This window comes from Cydia strobilella, chromosome 26, assembly GCF_947568885.1.
Source record: "Cydia strobilella chromosome 26, ilCydStro3.1, whole genome shotgun sequence".
Classification (NCBI taxonomy): Eukaryota; Metazoa; Arthropoda; class Insecta; order Lepidoptera; family Tortricidae; genus Cydia; species Cydia strobilella.
Genome location: NC_086066.1, coordinates 8,597,310 through 8,616,978, shown reverse-complemented (window position 1 = coordinate 8,616,978; position 19,669 = coordinate 8,597,310). Strand labels below are relative to the sequence as shown.

General features: G+C 37.8%; 1 protein-coding gene across 1 annotated transcript in view; it reads left to right on the top strand.

Annotated features, from left to right (window-relative positions):
* LOC134753369 (nucleolysin TIAR) overlaps positions 1–14,168 on the top strand; it is a 115,913-nt gene extending 101,745 nt beyond the window's left edge. The window contains exons 5-9 of the mRNA XM_063689254.1: positions 352–532; positions 1,241–1,370; positions 2,661–2,839; positions 7,678–7,846; positions 14,037–14,168. Coding sequence (XP_063545324.1) covers positions 352–532; positions 1,241–1,370; positions 2,661–2,839; positions 7,678–7,846; positions 14,037–14,078 — 701 coding nt within the window. The 3' untranslated portion in view covers positions 14,079–14,168. The remainder of the gene's footprint in view (positions 1–351; positions 533–1,240; positions 1,371–2,660; positions 2,840–7,677; positions 7,847–14,036) is intronic.
* The last annotated feature ends 5,501 nt before the right edge of the window (positions 14,169–19,669 follow it).

The window sequence follows — 19,669 nt, the reverse complement described above, 5'->3', positions numbered from 1 at the left end:
TCTAAAACTAAACAAGAATCAAGCAGTGTGACACCCTTATGTCTGATCTCAGCATTTGCTGTGGTGCAGTGTAGACTGGCAGCCACAGCGCTGGTTTTCAGTTCACCCCTAATTAAGTACTATTATATCTATCAATAAGATTAGCGGGTGTTCAAATTACAAATTAATGATTAGAGCAGACATGACGAGAAAAAAATATCAAAAAAAGAAATCTTATATATAAACACAAACCTGGGCAAGACATTAGGACCATCAGCATGACTGTTTCTCATTTTAGATGTGTATCAATGTAAAGGGTGTATCGTCGAATTGTGTAAAATTGTACTATAATATTGTTTTTTTCCGTTCCAGTAAATTCAAAACCTCTGACCTTCGACGAAGTGTACAACCAGAGCTCGCCCACCAACTGCACCGTGTACTGCGGGGGCCTGGCCGCCGGCCTCACCGAGGAGCTGCTGCAGAAGACCTTCCAGCCCTTCGGCTCCATCCAGGAGATCAGGGTGTTCAAGGACAAGGGATATGCCTTCATCAGGTCAGAGTTTCGGTTCATTAAAGGTCCAAGTAGACCTGGCCTGGAGGAACTCCTCCAGAAGGCCTTCCAGCCCTTCGGCTCTATCCAGCAGATCATCTCTCTCGCTACACCGTAATCCTGCAAAGGATTCGTATAGGAGATGCAAGCACGCCGCTTAGACTTTCAAAGATGCATATATTAGTACATCCTAATGGGGGGGTATTAATTCATTTACTTTAAAAATCACTGCACCTACTTAATATTTCTGGTTTATCCCATTGGTTGACTGGTAGAGAATGCCTTAAGGCATTAAGTCCGCCTTTTGTACCTTCATGTATTGTGCAATAAAGCTTAAATAAATAAATAAATATATACTCGAGAATTCGGGCACCGCCGTGGCGGTAGCAAAACTGGAAATTGCTCATTGTTCGACAGTCGAACTACGGAAAACTCCGCGTCCGAGTGGTCGGACAGTTAGGAATCAAAATTCCTTGTCCGACATATCGGCCAAAACTGTAGAACCACGCTGTCGAAAGTATATAAATTACAGGGAAATTAAATCCCGAGCAGTCAACCCTTTTAAAAGCAAAGAAAGTGTTTTTAAATCAGTCTAGCCGTGTACGGAAAATCGAAAAACAATGAAACCAACAAACTAGAAGGTTTTCGAAGCCAAAACCGAGTTCCATCATGATAATCGACAGTTTCTGAAGTTTTTCCTTTCGTTTCCAGGTTCTCAACGAAGGAGAGCGCGACGCACGCGATCGTGGCTGTCCACAACACCGACGTAAACGGCCAGCCTGTGAAATGCTCCTGGGGAAAGGAGTCCGGGGATCCGAACAACGCTCAGACACCAGGACAGGTGAGAACCTTGATTCACAGGTTCTCAACCATCAGACCAGACAGCAGCATGTCAAGTGCTGGGGTAAGAGTCCGGGGACCCTAATAACACTCAGACCTCAGGATAGGTAACTAAATAACTAATAGTAGATCTCGAAACCGCCATGATTCCGCCATTTTTTTTATACCACGTCGGTGGCAAACAAGCATACGGCCCGCCTGATGGTAAGCAGTTACCGTAGCCTATGGACGCCTGCAACACCGGAGATATTACACGCGCGTTGCCGACCCTAACACTCCTCTCCCTCGTTGAGCTCTGGCAACCTTACTTACCGGCAGGAACACAACACTATGACTAGGGTCTAGTATTATTTGGCTGCGGTTTTCTGTAAGGTGTTGGTACCTCCCCAGTTGGGCTCTGCTCTAGATCTGGAATGACATCCGCTGTCCTGTGCCCTACCACACAAAGCGAGATGTCATTCACAGTGCCCATACCTCTCTTTTGGACGTAGTTTAAGGACATATCCGCGTCCGGACGCAGTTTAAGGACATACCCGGGTCCAAAATAAGATATTTAGTATATTATTTGTCGTATTTAGAAATAACAGAGAACTAAAACGAAAAAAGTAGGTATACTAATATGTTACGGAGTGCTTTTAGAAACATTTTTAAAAATGCAAATTTCGAGATTTTTCCCTAATTCAGTAAAGTAATTATAATATAATTAAGCATAAAACTTGTGATATTTTTCATAGTAATGCCTGAAATGGATCCTATTTACATGCATTATTTATCTGGATTGACTGTGAAACGGAATTCCGCAGTGAATACTGATGAGTGATGAAGCTGTAAAAATTATATTTTTTCTCGAGTTATTATAAGAATTTCAGGGTTCTATAAAGATGGAATATTGCCTAAATATTATACGCTACGGTAGAAAACTGTGCCTAAGTATATTTTCAAAAATTGCAATGTTCTCATAAAATGTTCTCGGTATATTCACGGTATATTGAAGTAAAACTTCTTTAGGCGCAACTAGGATGACTCACGTTAGACCGGGCCGTGACCGGGCGGAGCTTTCGGCGCTTCGTTTTCTATGGAAAGTATCACGTGATCACTTGTCATGCAAAAGTAAGCGCCGGAAGCTCCGGCGCGGTCACGGCCCGGTCTAACGTGAGTCATCCTGAACTCAATTTTTTTAGAAGTTAGACCCGTTAATGACATTGATTATTCTTCTTAAGCTTACTGTGCAACTGTGTTCTTCTTAAGCATAGTCAATATGTGTAAAAATGTCCAATATTTTTTTTTTCAGCTCGGCGGCACCGCCTACAGCCCCTTCAGCGCGGCGTACACCGGCGGCGTCCCCCCCGCCTCCTACTGGTACAACACGTATCCGCAGCAGCTCGGGGGCTTCCTACAAGGGGTGCAAGGGGTGCAAGGCGTGCAGGGCTACTCGTACGGACAGTTTGGCTACCAGCAGCAGTATATGGGGTACGTTTAACGCACAGCTAAACTGTGGAATGAACTGTCGCCTGCGGTGTTTCCGGACCGATATGACCTTCAAACCTTCAAGAAAAGAGCGTATTCCCATCTTAAAGGCCGGCAACGCACTTACAACCCCTCTGGTGTTGCGGGTGTCCATAGGCGGCGGTAATCGCTCACCATCAGGTGATCCGTCTACTCGTTTGCCTCCTATTTCATAAAAAAAAAAATAGTCAAGATTAAATACACGATTCAGGCCTTACCGCGTCCTTAAAGTCTTAAATATTCTGCATAAAGAAAAAATACTAAAATATGCGTTTATAGGGTGCATGGTATTTTGCAATATTATTTATTTTATATACCAAATAATAATTATACAGCATAACATTATGATATAATATACTAAGTCACACAAACAAATTAAAAACAAAAATAGGTGGACTAATAATATTATGTACCACGGGGTCCCTTTGTTTGACATGATTATTGAGTCATAATGTAATGATTGTCACATTATCATTAGTCATAATTCTGAAACCGTTAACTTTTCAGGATTTCCTCAGGTCATCCTATAGATAGGTTAGGTTAGATTAGGTTTGTTTTATGGCAATCCTGAAAAGTTACGCGTTTCTGAGAAAAATCAAATTATGACTAAAGAAAATGTGGACAAACAATACATTATGACTTATAACTTTATGGGAAACAATAAAGACCCCATTACCACACTAAGATACAACAAGCATATTCAAACTGTTGAAGGACGTGACATCCGCTCACAGAACCTCAACAATTCATCTCGCACTTCGCTCCACCTGCCAGCAAATAAATCACACTCGGGCGCTGATGTTTTGTGTCCACTCGGTACTTTTCTTGTCACAAAAGTCGTCTGGCGTCTGGCATACGGCAGATGTGTCCGGCCCAGTCCCATTTAAGCTTCGCGGCTGTCAGGGCTACATACTTTGGTTTCTTTCTAAGAGGAAAAAAATACAAAAACCTTTTTTAAAGATTCAAAAATTCATTTATTTCGTCATCATGGGTTACATAAGGTGTCAGTTTGGTAATATATTAGGTTCATGATCCATAGTGTGCCTTTCGGCGTACGACATAAAAAATATAACTATACTAAAAACCTAAGAGTACACGCTAAAATATTCTTAAAATAACAACAAACACTTAAAATATAAGGCCAACCTCACATGCACAAAATTAAACTAGATAAATTAGATTAGATTAGATATTTATTCACATAATATGAAATTACATTATAAATTATGCTAGACTAATCTACATGAATTTATATTATGATCGTCATTGACTAGATATTTACATAACATTATTTAATAAATTAATAAATACAAATCAAAAAAATGTCTTACAAATTTTAAATTAAATTAAAAATTAAATTTTATGCATTCATGTCAAAAACAAAATACGGGATTATTAACTGAGTATGAGTATCTCCTATTGATCGTCATGTTCTAAATAATAACTAGTTCTATACACATTTCATTAAGAATCAATAAATGAGAACATGTCAAGTTTACAAAGTTCAATTTACAATTTCAAGTGTCGAGGTCATATACTCATTTACTGAATAAAGTGGATTATCTAATAAAAGGACCCTCAGTTGACGTTCAAATATTTCGTCAGATGTTTCAGTACGTAATGTAGCGGGTAGACGCTCGTAGTATGTCGGGCCGATTACTCGGGGGTTTTTGCATGAAAGTGCCATGCGTCGTGGCACTGTTCTAAGTCTCCCCGTGGATCTGATTAATTTGCCCGTGACCTCAACACGGTTAAACAGTGATATAAAACAGATGTCAGAGGTGTGTTTTTAAAAGAAGCTGTCAAACAGTTAACAAAAGAAAATAATATAATAAAAATGAATACATCATTCATCACATTCATTAATAAATTCATTGATCGAGTTAGGCTTTTTCTATTAAATACATTTTTAAGGATTTCTCACATTTTCTATCGCCATATCATATCAAAGAAATTGATGGATACCTATGCGTAATATCTTACCAAATTTACGTTTTCAAACCGAATATGAGTCGCTTAACTTAAAACTAGAATAAATCCAACTGTCAGATTTAGCGAATTTTGGTTATGGATGGTATAGAAAGGATGCCAATCTCTTATGGCAGAATTGTTGCAAAAGTGACCGCTTTCAGCTTTAAATAATAGTTCCTAATCTCTCCGGTGGCGCTAGTTAGGTTCTGGGACATGAGTATAACATGAACCATATAAGGCAACAAATAACCCGACCAAATTACGTAGGTTGTTTTTGGTAGTATTTCGGTGTATGGTGGCGCCGCCTAATTACTGTTTTTTGATGGACACTTTTCATACATAGAGATTTGGCTCCTTTATATAGTCTCCATGATTTTGGTGTTAAGAAAAGGTAATAGGGTAGATATTTTCTAAGAGGGTCGAATAGATTTATCCGAGTTTGAAGTTCAGCGACACATATCATGAATAAAGCAACGCAATAATTACTTAAGGACTAAAGGGAATATAATTAGGTAATATACCTAAATAAATTAGTGTATGCTATCCAGGGGTCGGAAACCGGTATTTGCTCCATACAAAAATACCGGTATTATTACGTTCTTTTTCGTTCTTTTAATAATGCAAAATTGTTTCCTAAATACATGATACAGTCCTACGTAATGAGCATAAAAAAATTCAAAATATTGGGCTATTTCGGGGTTTTTAAAAAATACCGGTTCCAGGCCCTGATGCTATCCATGTTTGCTAAGATTGCTTTGATGTGACGTTTTGATGCAAATAGGTACTGTTTCTATATCTAAACCTTAGGTTAAAGTTTTATTTTTTTCTCTAAGAACAAATTAAATTCTTTTCTATGAAAATATTTTAATTTGTGTTTTTTTTTTCAAGTAGACACACTACTATTTAAACTATAAACTGAACTAAATGTGTCCTCTCCTCCAGTGTCCAGAGCTGGAGCTGGTGTGGAGACTGGTCATTTTTTCCTTCGTATATGACATTTATTTCAGTTTTATTTTTTTGACAATTAATTACGTAAGCGGATAGCATAGAGTAACTTATACTAGAGCGGTACTGTCATAGTAAATTTTGTAACCCCGGTAAATTCACTGCCATCTGTCGACACACTTTAAAACTAAAAATGAAGATTTATAAAAATACGATAGAGTGTATTTAAATATAGATAAATGATTTTTTTATTTGCATTAATTATTTTTATGATTTTGACCCATGTTCTTTCATTGATATGCGTTAAAATTGTTAAATAACAAACGAAACCGTCAACGCCATCTATACGACTGTACGCCAAAACTAGTAGCGCCCTCTGAACGAGAATCAAATTTTCTTGATTTTCGAGGCACGTTTTTTCCTTAGACTGTATCCATCTATTACGGAGTTATATCTATCTTTGGTATAATTCACCATCATCAGCAATCACTTGGATATCTAAGCTGTGAAACTGGCGACCGAAGAGCTGGCAGCTTTCTCGCGCAACGTATTAGCATCGCAATACAGCGGGGAAATGCTGCCAGCATCCTCGGCACCATGGGGCCACATTTTCTAGATGTATTTTAGTTTTATTTAGTTTTAGTTTTTAGTTTTAATTTAGTTTTATTTTATAGATGTTAGTTTTTAAGAAATGTATTGTTATTTTTTAGATAATAAAAGCTGTGAAATATAATCATTTTAAAACATTTTCATGTATGGATCAATTCATCAGTGCTGCTCAGTAAGTGAAATTACATATTATTACAAATTATTTTCCATTTATATTTTAAGTCACACGAAAGGGCCGCCAAAAAGCCGCTCGCGTCAGGCTTAGAACGCACTGCGGTTTTTTTCTTGCGGTTTCAGTCAAATTTCTTGCGGTTTCAATCTTTTAGGCTTAGAACGCACTGTGGTTTTTTCTTGCGGTTTCAGTCTAATTTCTTGCGGTTTCAGTCTTTTAGGCTTAGAACGCACTGTAGTTTTTTTCTTGCGGTTTCAGTCTAATTTCTTGCGGTTTCAGTCTTTTAAGTGCGTACGCTTATAAAGCATGACTTACGTTACATTTTTTGCGGTTGCGGAACCGCTTTTGAAAAAACCGCAGTGCTTTCTAAACCTTGAGTGCGTGCGCTGTACGTTACATTTTTTGCGATTGCGGAACCGTTTTTGAAAAAACCGCAGTGCGTTCTAACTACTGCTACTAAATTCGACTAAATACGATTGTATGGCGGCTAGGAGTCCTATTCGAATTGTACACTTTGTTATAAAAATGATGACATTTAGTTATCATTAGCGCGCGCATTTTGCTTGTACTTATACGTACATGTATTGGCACAAGCGAAACGCACCGGCTTATGAGAACAAAACGACATCATTTAGATGTATAAATGTATTTTTTAATGGGGAATATTACGCTAAACTGCGTAGAGGGAGTCACTAGCACAATCACACAGCCTGCCGCGAAACACGAAAATCAAAAGTTCGGTTTCTACCTCTCTCTCACTTGCATATTCGATCGATAGAGCCAGATAACGAAATTTGGATTTCGTTTCGCGGTAAGCCAACAGTAAACAAACCGCCTTGATGCATGAATGTCATAGTGAAAATTCGTCAAAAAACTGTTTAAGGCTTATGTATAGTATTTCTACTGACAAGATTTGCTTGACCAACTACCTATATAAGTTACCCTATAGCTTAGCATGTGCACTGGTGCTGCACTCTGGCGGCAGAACATTGCAGTAATATTAATTGCAGTAGTCTTTAGTTGTATATCCTCTAGGTTCGTGTGACTGAACTATTCCCTCAATATGGAATACAGAAAAAATGTGTACTAAATATGTTACCTCCAGAATGGGCGGAGTTCAACTGCCATGGGCGCTCGGCGGCGGCGTGGGCGGCGTCGGCGCGGTCGGCGGTGTCGGCGGAGTCGGCGGCGTGGGCGGCGTCGGCGGGGTCGCCGCCATGTCGCAGCCGCCGCAAGTGCTGCATTACCCTGTGCAGCACTTTCAGGTGCAGCCGGTGAGTTTCAGCATAGAGTAACTTATACTAGAGCGGTACTGTCATAGTAAATTTTGTAACCCCAGTAAATTCACTGCCATCTGTCGACACACTTTAAAACTAAAAATAAATATTTATAAAAATACGATAAAATGTATTTAAATATGGATAAATGATTTTTTATATTTGCATTAATTATTTTAATGATTTTGACCCATGTTCTTTAACTGATATGCGTTAAAATTGTTAAATAACAAAAGAAACCGTCAACGCCATCTATACGACAGTAAGCCAAAGCTAGTAGCGCCCTCTGAACGGGAATCAAATTTTCTTGATTTTCGAGGCACGTTTTTTCCTTAGACTGTATAAATCTATTACGGAGTTATATCTATCTTTGGTTTCAGTCTCCTCTCATACTCATACTCATACTCATACTCATACTCATACTCATACTCATACTCATACTCATACTCATACTCATACTCATACTCATACTCATACTCATTTATTTATAATAATATTTCATATTACACGTCATAATAGGATTTACATAATATATTCAATTCATTCATATATTCATTAATTAAAGTAAAATAAAACGATATAAAAATAATCAACACATTTCAATATCAAATATTTAGGGTATGTAGGGTTTGAGCCGGCGTAGTTTTTATCGCGTATATATATATCTTTACTTGAAAATAATTGTAGTGTATAACTAGCCTTATGAACCGATTTTGCATGTACAACCAGCCTTAAAGTTTGTAGTCTATGATTGTTCATTATTTTAGTATGTGGGTATTTTTGCACTGTAATTTTTTCCTCAGTCACCCGTTGACCACGAACGCTGCAAAGGGTTTGAACAAGGTCCAAAAATGAGCACCACACTGTATAAAACCACCACTTTATTTACTACTATTTACACTACTACACTGTATAATAACACTCACTGCTTGATTTGATTTTGAACTGACGACCTAATTGTTCCTCGGACCCTATATGAAACCCAGAAAAATCTTAACACCGCGTTGTAGAAAATACACGTTGGGAACAAAGCGCCATCTTTTGACTTATTTGGTAATTAATTTTATTTAACAACAAATCGCTAAATTGTGACTTTAAATGCAAAATAATACATACGAGTTATTCAAAATAATTTTACAAATGTTTTAGTGTTAATTGCTAACAAAAATAACCATATTAAATTTCCAAAATCGCTACTACTAACGCCATCTATCGGTGAATTAAGTCAAACTGTGAAATACTAAAGAAATTCAAAAGATTAAAATATACGGCTTCAACATTCCGCCCACCAAGAACAAAAAGCAGTTTGTTCTTAACTCCGCCCACCATGGCATTATATAACAAATAAAAGCAAAGGCAAGTGATCTTGAACACAAAAATAACATGCCCTTTGCATTTACCTAAAACAAAAAGATTGACATTTAATAACAAAAGAAAACAATTTCAATAACAATACTTAATAAGCGCTACACAAATTAACATTTAACTGAAACAGCAATTAATAAGATTACACTAGTTTGCAGGAAGGAAACACAATTTCTTCACAGCCCTTTTTATGATATTATCTTTACATTTAAGACTGACAACTCGGGTGATATTGTCTTCGCATCTGAATTTTTTAAAACTTGAATGAATACCGCACAACCATCTAGATGCAAGAAGACCGTATTTTTGACCAAGTCCACGTCACCAACAGCTGGCCCAAGAGTGTCATGTCATGAGACTTGTATCGACGACAATCGACATACGTCACTAATATTCTTGCACTTGTTTCTGAGTCAACCGCTATCTTCTGAGATTATTGACATTTGAAGTCTAGTCCAGCACTGTGGTTTTAGAGGCACTAGAGGTACTGTTTACAGATAGACTTCGAATTCAGGCAGCTAGAATGGTTGACATCACATGAAGTTTATTTTTATTTTATGGAATTAATATCTTGGCCAGATAATAACTTGCGCTAGCCAACCAAACGGGTTGACAAACCAAGATATTTCCATCATCCGTCTTTTCATTACACAAAACTTGAGATGTGATAATTGAACCGCAAGAGAATATTCGAACATGTCTTCTTTTTGATGCCAAATTCGATCTAAATTCTTCGTAGTTGTCTTCAGCTTGGTCTCCATATTTTCATTTCGAGAATCTTGATTCATTTTCTTGGTCAATTGTTTGCTATAAATGCTCCACGTTGCTTGTTCGAAACCGGCTTTGTCTAATGAATCGTTGAGTTCTTTGTATAGTCGTTTTTCTTCTCCCACAGTCTCGCAACCTGACAAGAGGTAATCCACATTAAACTCTTTGAACACTCTGTCTGTAGCTGCCCAATGATAGGCTTCTTCGCGCTCAGGTGCAACTTGCTGCAGTGTTTTGACAGCCAGATAAGGTGTCGCTGCTATTCTGAGTTCAACTTGACCATCTCGCCATAAGCTTTGTTGGAAGTCAGCATCTTCTTCGATTACCTGTGCCTTTTTGTGTTCTGAATCTGGAGATTCTGGAGTAACAGCACATTGGGGAAGGCACACAACTTCTGGTTTGGTTTGTACTTCATTCGAAACCATTCTCACGTTGCTAAGCTTTTCGTATCCCTTGACGTTATTCGTGTACCACTCCTTGAACTGGGGTTCTTGCTCGATTTTTGTCTCGAGTAAACTGAATCGTTTACCTGCGAGATAAAGTTGCCCTTCAGTGCACCGTGTATTTTCTTCGCGGAAGGGTGACTTGAGTGAATACCTACCACTATAACCCCGGTTAGTAGAGGCAGCAAAAGATTCTTCTTGCTTCTCTTCTTCCTTAGTGTGTTTTTGCTTAGGATCTGGCGCAATAGGATCAGCCTCGAGCTCTGAAGACTTCTTCAGAAGCTCGTTGTCAATGACATGAATGTAGTTGACTCTGATCTTATTGTGTAATTCCGACTCACCTGAGTGAACCGGCCCGGAAATGATCCAGCCTAAGGAAGTTTGCTGAGCGATGGGTCCTCCCTGTGGAGTCTTGAGAACACCGCCCATGAGTATTTGACTATAAATTTCTCCACCAAGTAGCAAGTCGATTTGTCCCGGTTCATTGAATGTTGCATCCGCTAAATCTAAACTAGACAGCTCGGACCAAGACTCAACATTGACTCGTTTTTCTGGAAGATTCAATGTGAGTTTGCTTAACACAAAAGCATTTACATTTACCTTGAAATCAGGATCTACGCGAGATGTAATTGTTATCTTCACCGACGAGTTAGAGCTCAGGGAACTCTCCTCTTCATCTTCACATAGTCTCGTGATTGTGCTTTTGTGATCAATCCTAGAAAGCCCGAGCAAATGAACCGCAGACTCTTTAATAAACGACTCTTCTGATCCTTGGTCGATAAAGCACCTGAGTGTTATGAGTTGACCAGATTTCGACATGGCATTGACCAATGCTGTTGGTAATAAAACCAACCTATGAGCTGTCGAAAAGTGGTTTTTAATGTTGGTAGTGGTGGACTCATCATCAGATGACGAGTGAGATGCAGTTGCAGGTGCAACCACATTTGATACAACTGAGTGATTTGTTTCTTGAGACTCCTGAGACTCAGTTGTTGGTGTGCTATTTTTGGGATGCAATAAGGAATGATGTTTTCTTTGGCAAATTCGGCATCTAGACGATTGACGGCATGCATAGACTGAGTGATGAGGTCCTAGACAGTTAAAACAAAGGCTATGTGACTGGACAAAACCACGACGAGCATCAGTATCAAGTTTAGCAAACTCTTTACAATTACTTATCTTATGGGCTTCAGAACAAAATGCACAAGATGGGGTTGTTACAACTGACACATGATGGACCTTTACAGAATTATTGGAACTCTTGTAAGTGCTAGTGCTGGGTCGAGAAAGCTTCGGGTCAATGAACTCCAATGCGCGAAACCGTGTCTCCAAAAATGTTTCAAATTGTTCGTAAGTTGGTAGCTCACTGTTGTATTCAGTTGATTTGATTTCCCATTGCTTTCGCGACTCAGCATCTAGCTTTAAACACATTAGATGCACAATAATAACGTCCCAATTCTTAACATCTATGCCTAAGTTCTTCAGCGCATGTAGACACTCGTTGGTTGTATCTAACAACTCCTTGAGGGCACTTGCAGATTCAGTAGCCAAATTACGCTGACTCAACAATCGTTTCAGGATGCAATTTGACAAATATTTCTTATTGTTATATCGTTTCTCAAGTTGCTCCCAACTGGTACCGTAGTTATCTTTGGTGATTGGAATGTGTCTCAACAACTGTTCAGCTTCGCCAGTTAACTGCCCTTTTAAATAATGCATCTTCTGGACATCATCTAGATCTTTGTTGCTATGGATCAATGAAACAAACATGTCACGGAAACTCACCCATTCAATATACTGACCAGAGAAGGTTGGTATTGACATCTTGGGCAGTTTGAAGCGTTCCTCAGCCTTGTTGGTTGACTTACTGGGCTCGGTGACATTCATGCTTGACGTCTCAGATGTAGAAGCTGGATTGAGACTGCTAAGCAGTGATTTAACAAGGCATTTATAAGTTACATATGCTTCTTCAGTATCATCATACACATTGTTTACAACATATGCGCTTTGGGTCAAGGCTTCTGACTCGCTGTTCTGAATAATATGCGTATGCGTGCGTGCAAATTGAGTCCATAATTCCTCTAACAATTCCAATCTAGTGTTGAGATAATCAACAGAATTACGACGTTCTTTGGGAGATTTTTTGAAGTTTTCAAAACCGCGACCAATTCTAGACTGCAAATCATCCTGTACGTTCAGAAGTTTCTCCATCGTGATTTATTTCTAAGTGTTTGACAGCTAACTTAAATCGGGCATAGGTTCCCCGTGATAAAATATTCTAAGTCCTGGCTACTGATCTGAATTTTCTAAGTCCCAACTCAATCGGATTGAATTTTTTCAAAGTCCCAGATTATCCGATTGAATTCTCCTAAGTCCAGTTACACGTGAAATTTTCTAAGTCCTCACCTCAGTAATGAATAATAAAGTACTCACAATTCACCACCGGCACTCACACTTGACCACTACTGACGTCACACTGTACTCGCCGCTGCCGTGACGTCACGCGATGTCGTCACCCGAAGTCGTGACGTCACACGAAGTCGCTGCCGACGACGTCAGGCCGTGGTTGACGTCGGCACTGCACTCGGCTGCACCCGTACCGTGCCGGACGGCGCCCTCTGCCGTCAAATCCTAGAACCGAATAGCCACCTATCCGGCTCGAAGGACCATGAACAAGGTCCAAAAATGAGCACCACACTGTATAAAACCACCACTTTATTTACTACTATTTACACTACTACACTGTATAATAACACTCACTGCTTGATTTGATTTTGAACTGACGACCTAATTGTTCCTCGGACCCTATATGAAACCCAGAAAAATCTTAACACCGCGTTGTAGAAAATACACGTTGGGAACAAAGCGCCATCTTTTGACTTATTTGGTAATTAATTTTATTTAACAACAAATCGAATTGTGACTTTAAATGCAAAATAATACATACGAGTTATTCAAAATAATTTTACAAATGTTTTAGTGTTAATTGCTAACAAAAATAACCATATTAAATTTCCAAAATCGCTACTACTAACGCCATCTATCGGTGAATTAAGTCAAACTGTGAAATACTAAAGAAATTCAAAAGATTAAAATATACGGCTTCAACAGGGTTCGAAACGTCGGGATGTATTATAAATTCAATATACGCGATATAATCCGTTTTCATAGTTTTATTTCATCAAATATTTATTAAAAATACAAAATATAAAATTAAATTAAGATTAAATCATTATTATTATATTCAGACATGTCATAGAAAGCATTTGTAGTCAACCATTTTTTTTAACTGATTATATAATGTCAGGTCATTTTCAATATTTTTAATGTTATCAGGTAGTTTATTGTAGATACCCGGCCCTGCATTAGATATCGTTTTGGTGGATTTCGCAAGTCTGCAACATGTCGAGTCCAACTTATTTTTGTGTTTTTGTGTGATACGTGAACGAGTTATATCTCTCTACGAACGAGTTATATATATCTGTGCGTGAACTTTTAAATGTCTCTCTTGGAATAAATTACAATATTTTACTTATTTACGTACTTGTCGAAAAATCTTTTGATATTTGCATAAATATGTTTAGTAAATAATTAAGACTCGTTTTTTCCAGATTAGTGAGGATGAATGGCTCGCACCGAGCCTGCTGGTGTGAGGGCGTGGGTGCTGCTGCCGCGCCGACTGCGTCTAAACCCCCCCTCCCCCTCCCACTTCGACCCCCTCTTCTGTTAGGGCCGTAGCCAAGACAATAGTATATCGATGAATGCCTATCGAAAAGTATATCGGACGGAAAAACCACATTACGGTTCATTTATCGCGTCTTTGATATGATGCGACAAGTGACAACCCGCAAGCGCACAGCAGGCGTATTATGGATAATTTTATCCACGTGATAAGATATTCGTGATTGGCACCGTGAGGTTGAAAGTGTCTGACTGTCTTTATCACTTTGTCGCGTAGACAAAAACCATATCTATATTGTACATCTTGCTATCGTACATCGTCTTTTTTGAAACATCATTTCGATTGGCATTGTCTATAAATGATTGTTATATGGCTAGGTCTGTTCTGTTCTAAAAGGATATTTAGTAATAAGGATGTATCGGTGGGTGAGCTTTTTCTTTAGGCTTAAAGCCGTTTAGTGTAACCCGAACGGGTCGAAAAGGCAATGTGAGTCACTTATCGAATATTTGGTTTCTATATGCTTATGATTATATCTACAGAATGCATAAGAAATAATTTTAAAGATATATTATAGATATTCATATAATAAGCTAGGTTAAGGCGAACCACGCGGGCCCAATATGGTTGCGGATGGTTATTCGATTTACGAATGCGTAAAAAGCACAAGTATAAAGTAAGTTAGAGGAAAAAATGTAGATTTTTGGAAAAATGTTTAGTAGGAATGTAGATGACTAGGCAGCCGAGTGAGAGGTTTTATAAAACATTTTATATTCCGTTGGGCTGCGGCGTGCGGCATGCAATGAGGGCCAACGCGTATGAATTCGCCGCTAGGGGCGCTAGTTTAGATGGTGGTCTTTTCCATAGTTCGGAATGTCAAATATCACTTGTCATTTCAATGACTGACAGCTGTTCTTTAGTCTTTTGGACCACCATCAACAGAGGCGCCAACTGGTGAGCAAAAAAACGATAGCCCTCATTTTTAGACGTGGTATTGCTGGTGCGGCTAAAAAAACGGAGACGTTTGTTTACCCAGTGTGACATTTGCGCCGCGTGTAAAATCCATTAGGTATTTTGAATGTTTTTAACTGTCGCGTTTTATATCACAGTGATATTAGCGCCATCTAGCAACAAAGATAGATAAAACGTAAACACGATATATAATACCTTAGTCAACAACTATTATGTCCTATTTTTTCATCATATGGGTATATAGAGACGTTCTTATACAGCTGTCCGCAGGTGTCAACATTTAACACCAACGTAAAGCGCACCAGCGTGGCATGCATCTTTGTGGCATGCAACATTGTATTATGCGCCCTTGTGGTATGCAATATCATGGCGTGCAACATTGTGGTATCCAACATTGTGGCATGCGGCATGCGGCACGCCTACTCCTGCTAGTCCGGATCTTGCCAAACAAACACGGCCGCGACTTACTTAAACATGGTTGTGTCTATACTTAACGGATACACTTAAAAGTTCGAGGGAATACCGAAAAAACTTAGTGAAATATTAGATTTATTTATTGAATAGGTGATTAAGACAGAAAAAATATTTATTGTTTAGATTTAAGGGCATGTAATCGTCGTAGGTAATGTTCTATCGTTTCGGCCGCGCGCCGCACTGGCGCTTGTCGCTTGTCATTTATCGCGTCGCTAACGTCGTGACAGACGCATCATGTCGCATGTGACAATCGCAAGCGCTCAGTACAGCTAGCGGTACTACATCGTCTTTTTTGAAACTTTTTGGAGGTACTGTGTCTATCCACAATACCTAAGAATTCGATATTAATATTTTGTAAATGGTGTATTTTATATATTATATTGAGAAAGTTATCGTTTTATTGAGTGTAGTTAATTTGTTTTCATCTATTAGCTTTCTGTTGGGCATTAGTCAAACTTGAGAGACATATCGCTAGTAAAATATTTATATATTATTATATATAGTTCATTTAAGATAAGGGTCGAATCGATGAGTCAATTGTGTCATCCAGTCAATCGAAAGGAAACCGAGCGAAGCGAGGGCTTCTACGCGCGCCGGTTAGAGGTAAGACCTCAAGCACGTTACATAATACTATAGCATACTTTACCTACCAACTGCAACATTATTTTTAATATACAAATATACAGCGTCAAGAATAAAATCAACTTTACACATGCATTAAGTTGAAATCGTTTTGCTAATGGCGCGATTTGACCCCAAAAGATAACTCGTAAACGCAAATCGCGAGTAAAGTTGCCATAGTATTAAGTTTGTGCAAGGCTATGATATCAAAGTAAGAAACCAATAGATAGAAAATTTAGATATATTCAACATATATTATGAGGTTAGGTAAACATTTAAGGCTATTATTCGCTTGAAATAGTGTAGTGCATGTACCCACTAGAATAAGACTCAGCATTTCCGACTGCAAGAGGGGAATTAAAAAAAGCAATAATAAAGAACTTTCTTTGTCAAAAAAGTGAGAACTTTTAATATAAATGTTCTATGTCGGTTTTAAAGTACAGAGTACGTGTATGAAAAGTAAATGATAATTTTTTTTTAAATGCATTTTTGGAATTCCCCGAAAAAACGCAGATCGTTGCCTTTTCTTGTTGCTATATACTTCCTTCACTATACATATATATATTATACGCTAATGCTAAAACTAAGCTATGCTAAGATATAATAAGCTATAATCATTATAAGCCATATTATAAAATGGTAGATATGTTAGCTAGGTGAAATTACATATATTAAAGTATATTATATATACAATGTGCAAAACTTAAAATATTATATCTTTTAGATAGGCTATTCAAATTTTGTGTAATTCGGTTTTTGTGTGTTTTTTTTTATCCATTCCATAATTAAGGTATTGTTTAAGATCCCACGGAAACACCAAATATTTTATAACCATAACATATATATAATTAAAGTAGATCGGCATATGATAGGTGTTAGAGTAATCCTAATCTTTCGGTTCTTCACTAAGAGATGCCTTATATCTTCGCCGTCTGCGCAGTGTGGGGGCGTCCGCTCATACATACAAACATACATACATACAATCATACAAAAATTTGACAAAAACGATGTTGGTACCTACAGTTAATTCTATTACTCATACAAATATACAATCATACAAAAATTTTGACAAATACGATTTAGATACCTTCAATGTAAGAGGAGACACACGAACTTAGCCGCCGCGCCGCCATACAATCGAAGGTACGGAATTTCCTCCCGCGAACGCTTCGGCTGTGGAATGGGCTCCCAGCCGAGGTTAAACCCAAAGGGCTACAGTATGGGGTTCTTCAAAAAAGGAGTGTACAGGATTTTAAACGGTCGGCAACGCGCATGTAATATCTCTGGTGTTGCAGGCGTGACGACTACGGTGACTGCTTACCATCAGGCGGGCCGTATGCTTGTTTGCCACCGTCGTGGAATTTAAAAAAAATGATGACATACACATTCAAATGACATACATCTCTATGTCTGAGCACTAGTTTTCATAGCTAGAAATGTGGCATTCCATGCCTAAAGGGTCCTTATGCTTCAAGTGCAATAAGAATACTTCCATCTGAAATATTAATAGAAATTCTGATAAAAAGGTCCTTAGAAAGGTGAAGCATAAGGATTCTGTGCTGGAAAGCCACAACTTTCTACTCTCTCTATTTTCTTTTTGGTGGCGGGTTTGTGTCTTACATCTGCCATAGAGTAACTTATACTAGAGCGGTACTGTCATAGTAAATTTTGTAACCACAGTAGATTCACTGCCATCTATCGACACACTTTAAAACTAAAAATGAAGATTTATAAAAATACGATAAAATGTATTTAAATATGGATAAATGATTTTTTTATTTGCATTAATTATTTTTATATGATTTTGACCCATGTTCTTTCACTGGTATGCGTTAAAATTATAAATAACAAACGAGACAGTCAACGCCCTCTATACGAGTGTAGGCCAAAACTAGTGGCGCCATCTGATCGAGAGTCAAATTTTCGTGATTTTCGAGGCACGTTTTTTCCTTAGACTGTATCCATCTATTACGGAGTTATATCTATCTTTGCATCTGCTAACAAAATTATAAATGGCGTAGAAATCAGGTTTTACTTTATCAACTTAGCTTATACTGAAATATATAAATGTATATCAAAATACTTAGATAAAAACTATACAAAAGTATGTATTCTAACATACGTTTATAATATTTATAAAACAAATCTCAAAACGTCAAGTACAAACACATATTTTCCTTCGAAAAATAATGCAATTGAAAAATAATATTAAATACAATACGTTTTGCAACGTGAATGATTGCTATGCAAAAAAAAATTAAAATAAAATAAAAATCATTCCTAATTAATGAAAATGTATAACGCTACTAAGTACTACTTATAGCTTATGTACGTATTTGTGACGTTTTCAATCAAAAGGTACCACATTGTCGCTTACCATAAGGACGAAAATTGCTTGTATCTTTATACGAACAACCTGGCCGAGCGTCCTTACGGCAAGCGACAATGTGGTACCTTTTGCTCGAAAACGACACAATTTATCAACATTGACAATTGACAAATTATAAACCAAACAACACCGTGCGTTATAGTATAGGAGCCGGCGCTTTTTATTTCGTTAGCGTCATAAAACATTTTATAAACGTTTAGTGAAAAAGAAAATTTTAGACTTAAAATGAAACGTGACAAAATTCAACGTTCACACAAAGACAAAAGTGCATTATAGTCAGAGCCAGCGCCCCCACCCTCGGTGCCAAACTTCGTTTTACTTCGGGCTGATCCGTCTACAAAAACACCAATTACACAATCGGGAGCTCCAAGAGTGCCCGCTTAAGACGATTTTTGGAACATTTCTGTCAACTTGCAAAAAGGAAGCTTTCTATTCGACTCATATAACAATAAATCGAAAAATCTTATCGCGAAGTTATTGACAAATCCTCATAAAAGCTGACATACATTAACGTGTAAATTATCGACATAAATTTAAAAGGTTAAAATTTATTAAAAAAAATGCCAAACATTATTTTTTAAATTAATTTTTATCAAGCAGAAACGTCTGCGAACTATGCTATTAAGCTTAGAATAAGTTGTGGAAAAATTTCTGCCTTGGGTGAGACTTGAACTCACGGCCTTATGGATCGATACTCCAGCGCTCTGCCAACTGAGCCACCCATTGTCAGCAAATCCATATTTATTTCTTTAGTTTCGGCAAGAATAATAATGAAAAAACATAATTTTTTTATTATTATTCTTGGGTTAACGGCAAGGGTCTCTAGGCTACCCACTCTACCCAGCCAGGGCGGTACCCGACCCAATTTCTCGATATGCAAACTTTGTAAAATATGCTTAAAAAATTAAAAAAAAATATTTTTAATAAAATAATTTGATTTGTACACTAAGTTGATAAGGACAAACGAATAGTAAGGGCTTGTTAGACTTGACAAGTGTATGGTTGAAAGTAAACATTCATGTTTTAACTTGGCTGAGTAAAAGGAAAGTTGACAGAAATGTTCCAGAAACCGCGATAGGTATAGAGGTGTAGTGTTGTCTGTTAGTCCT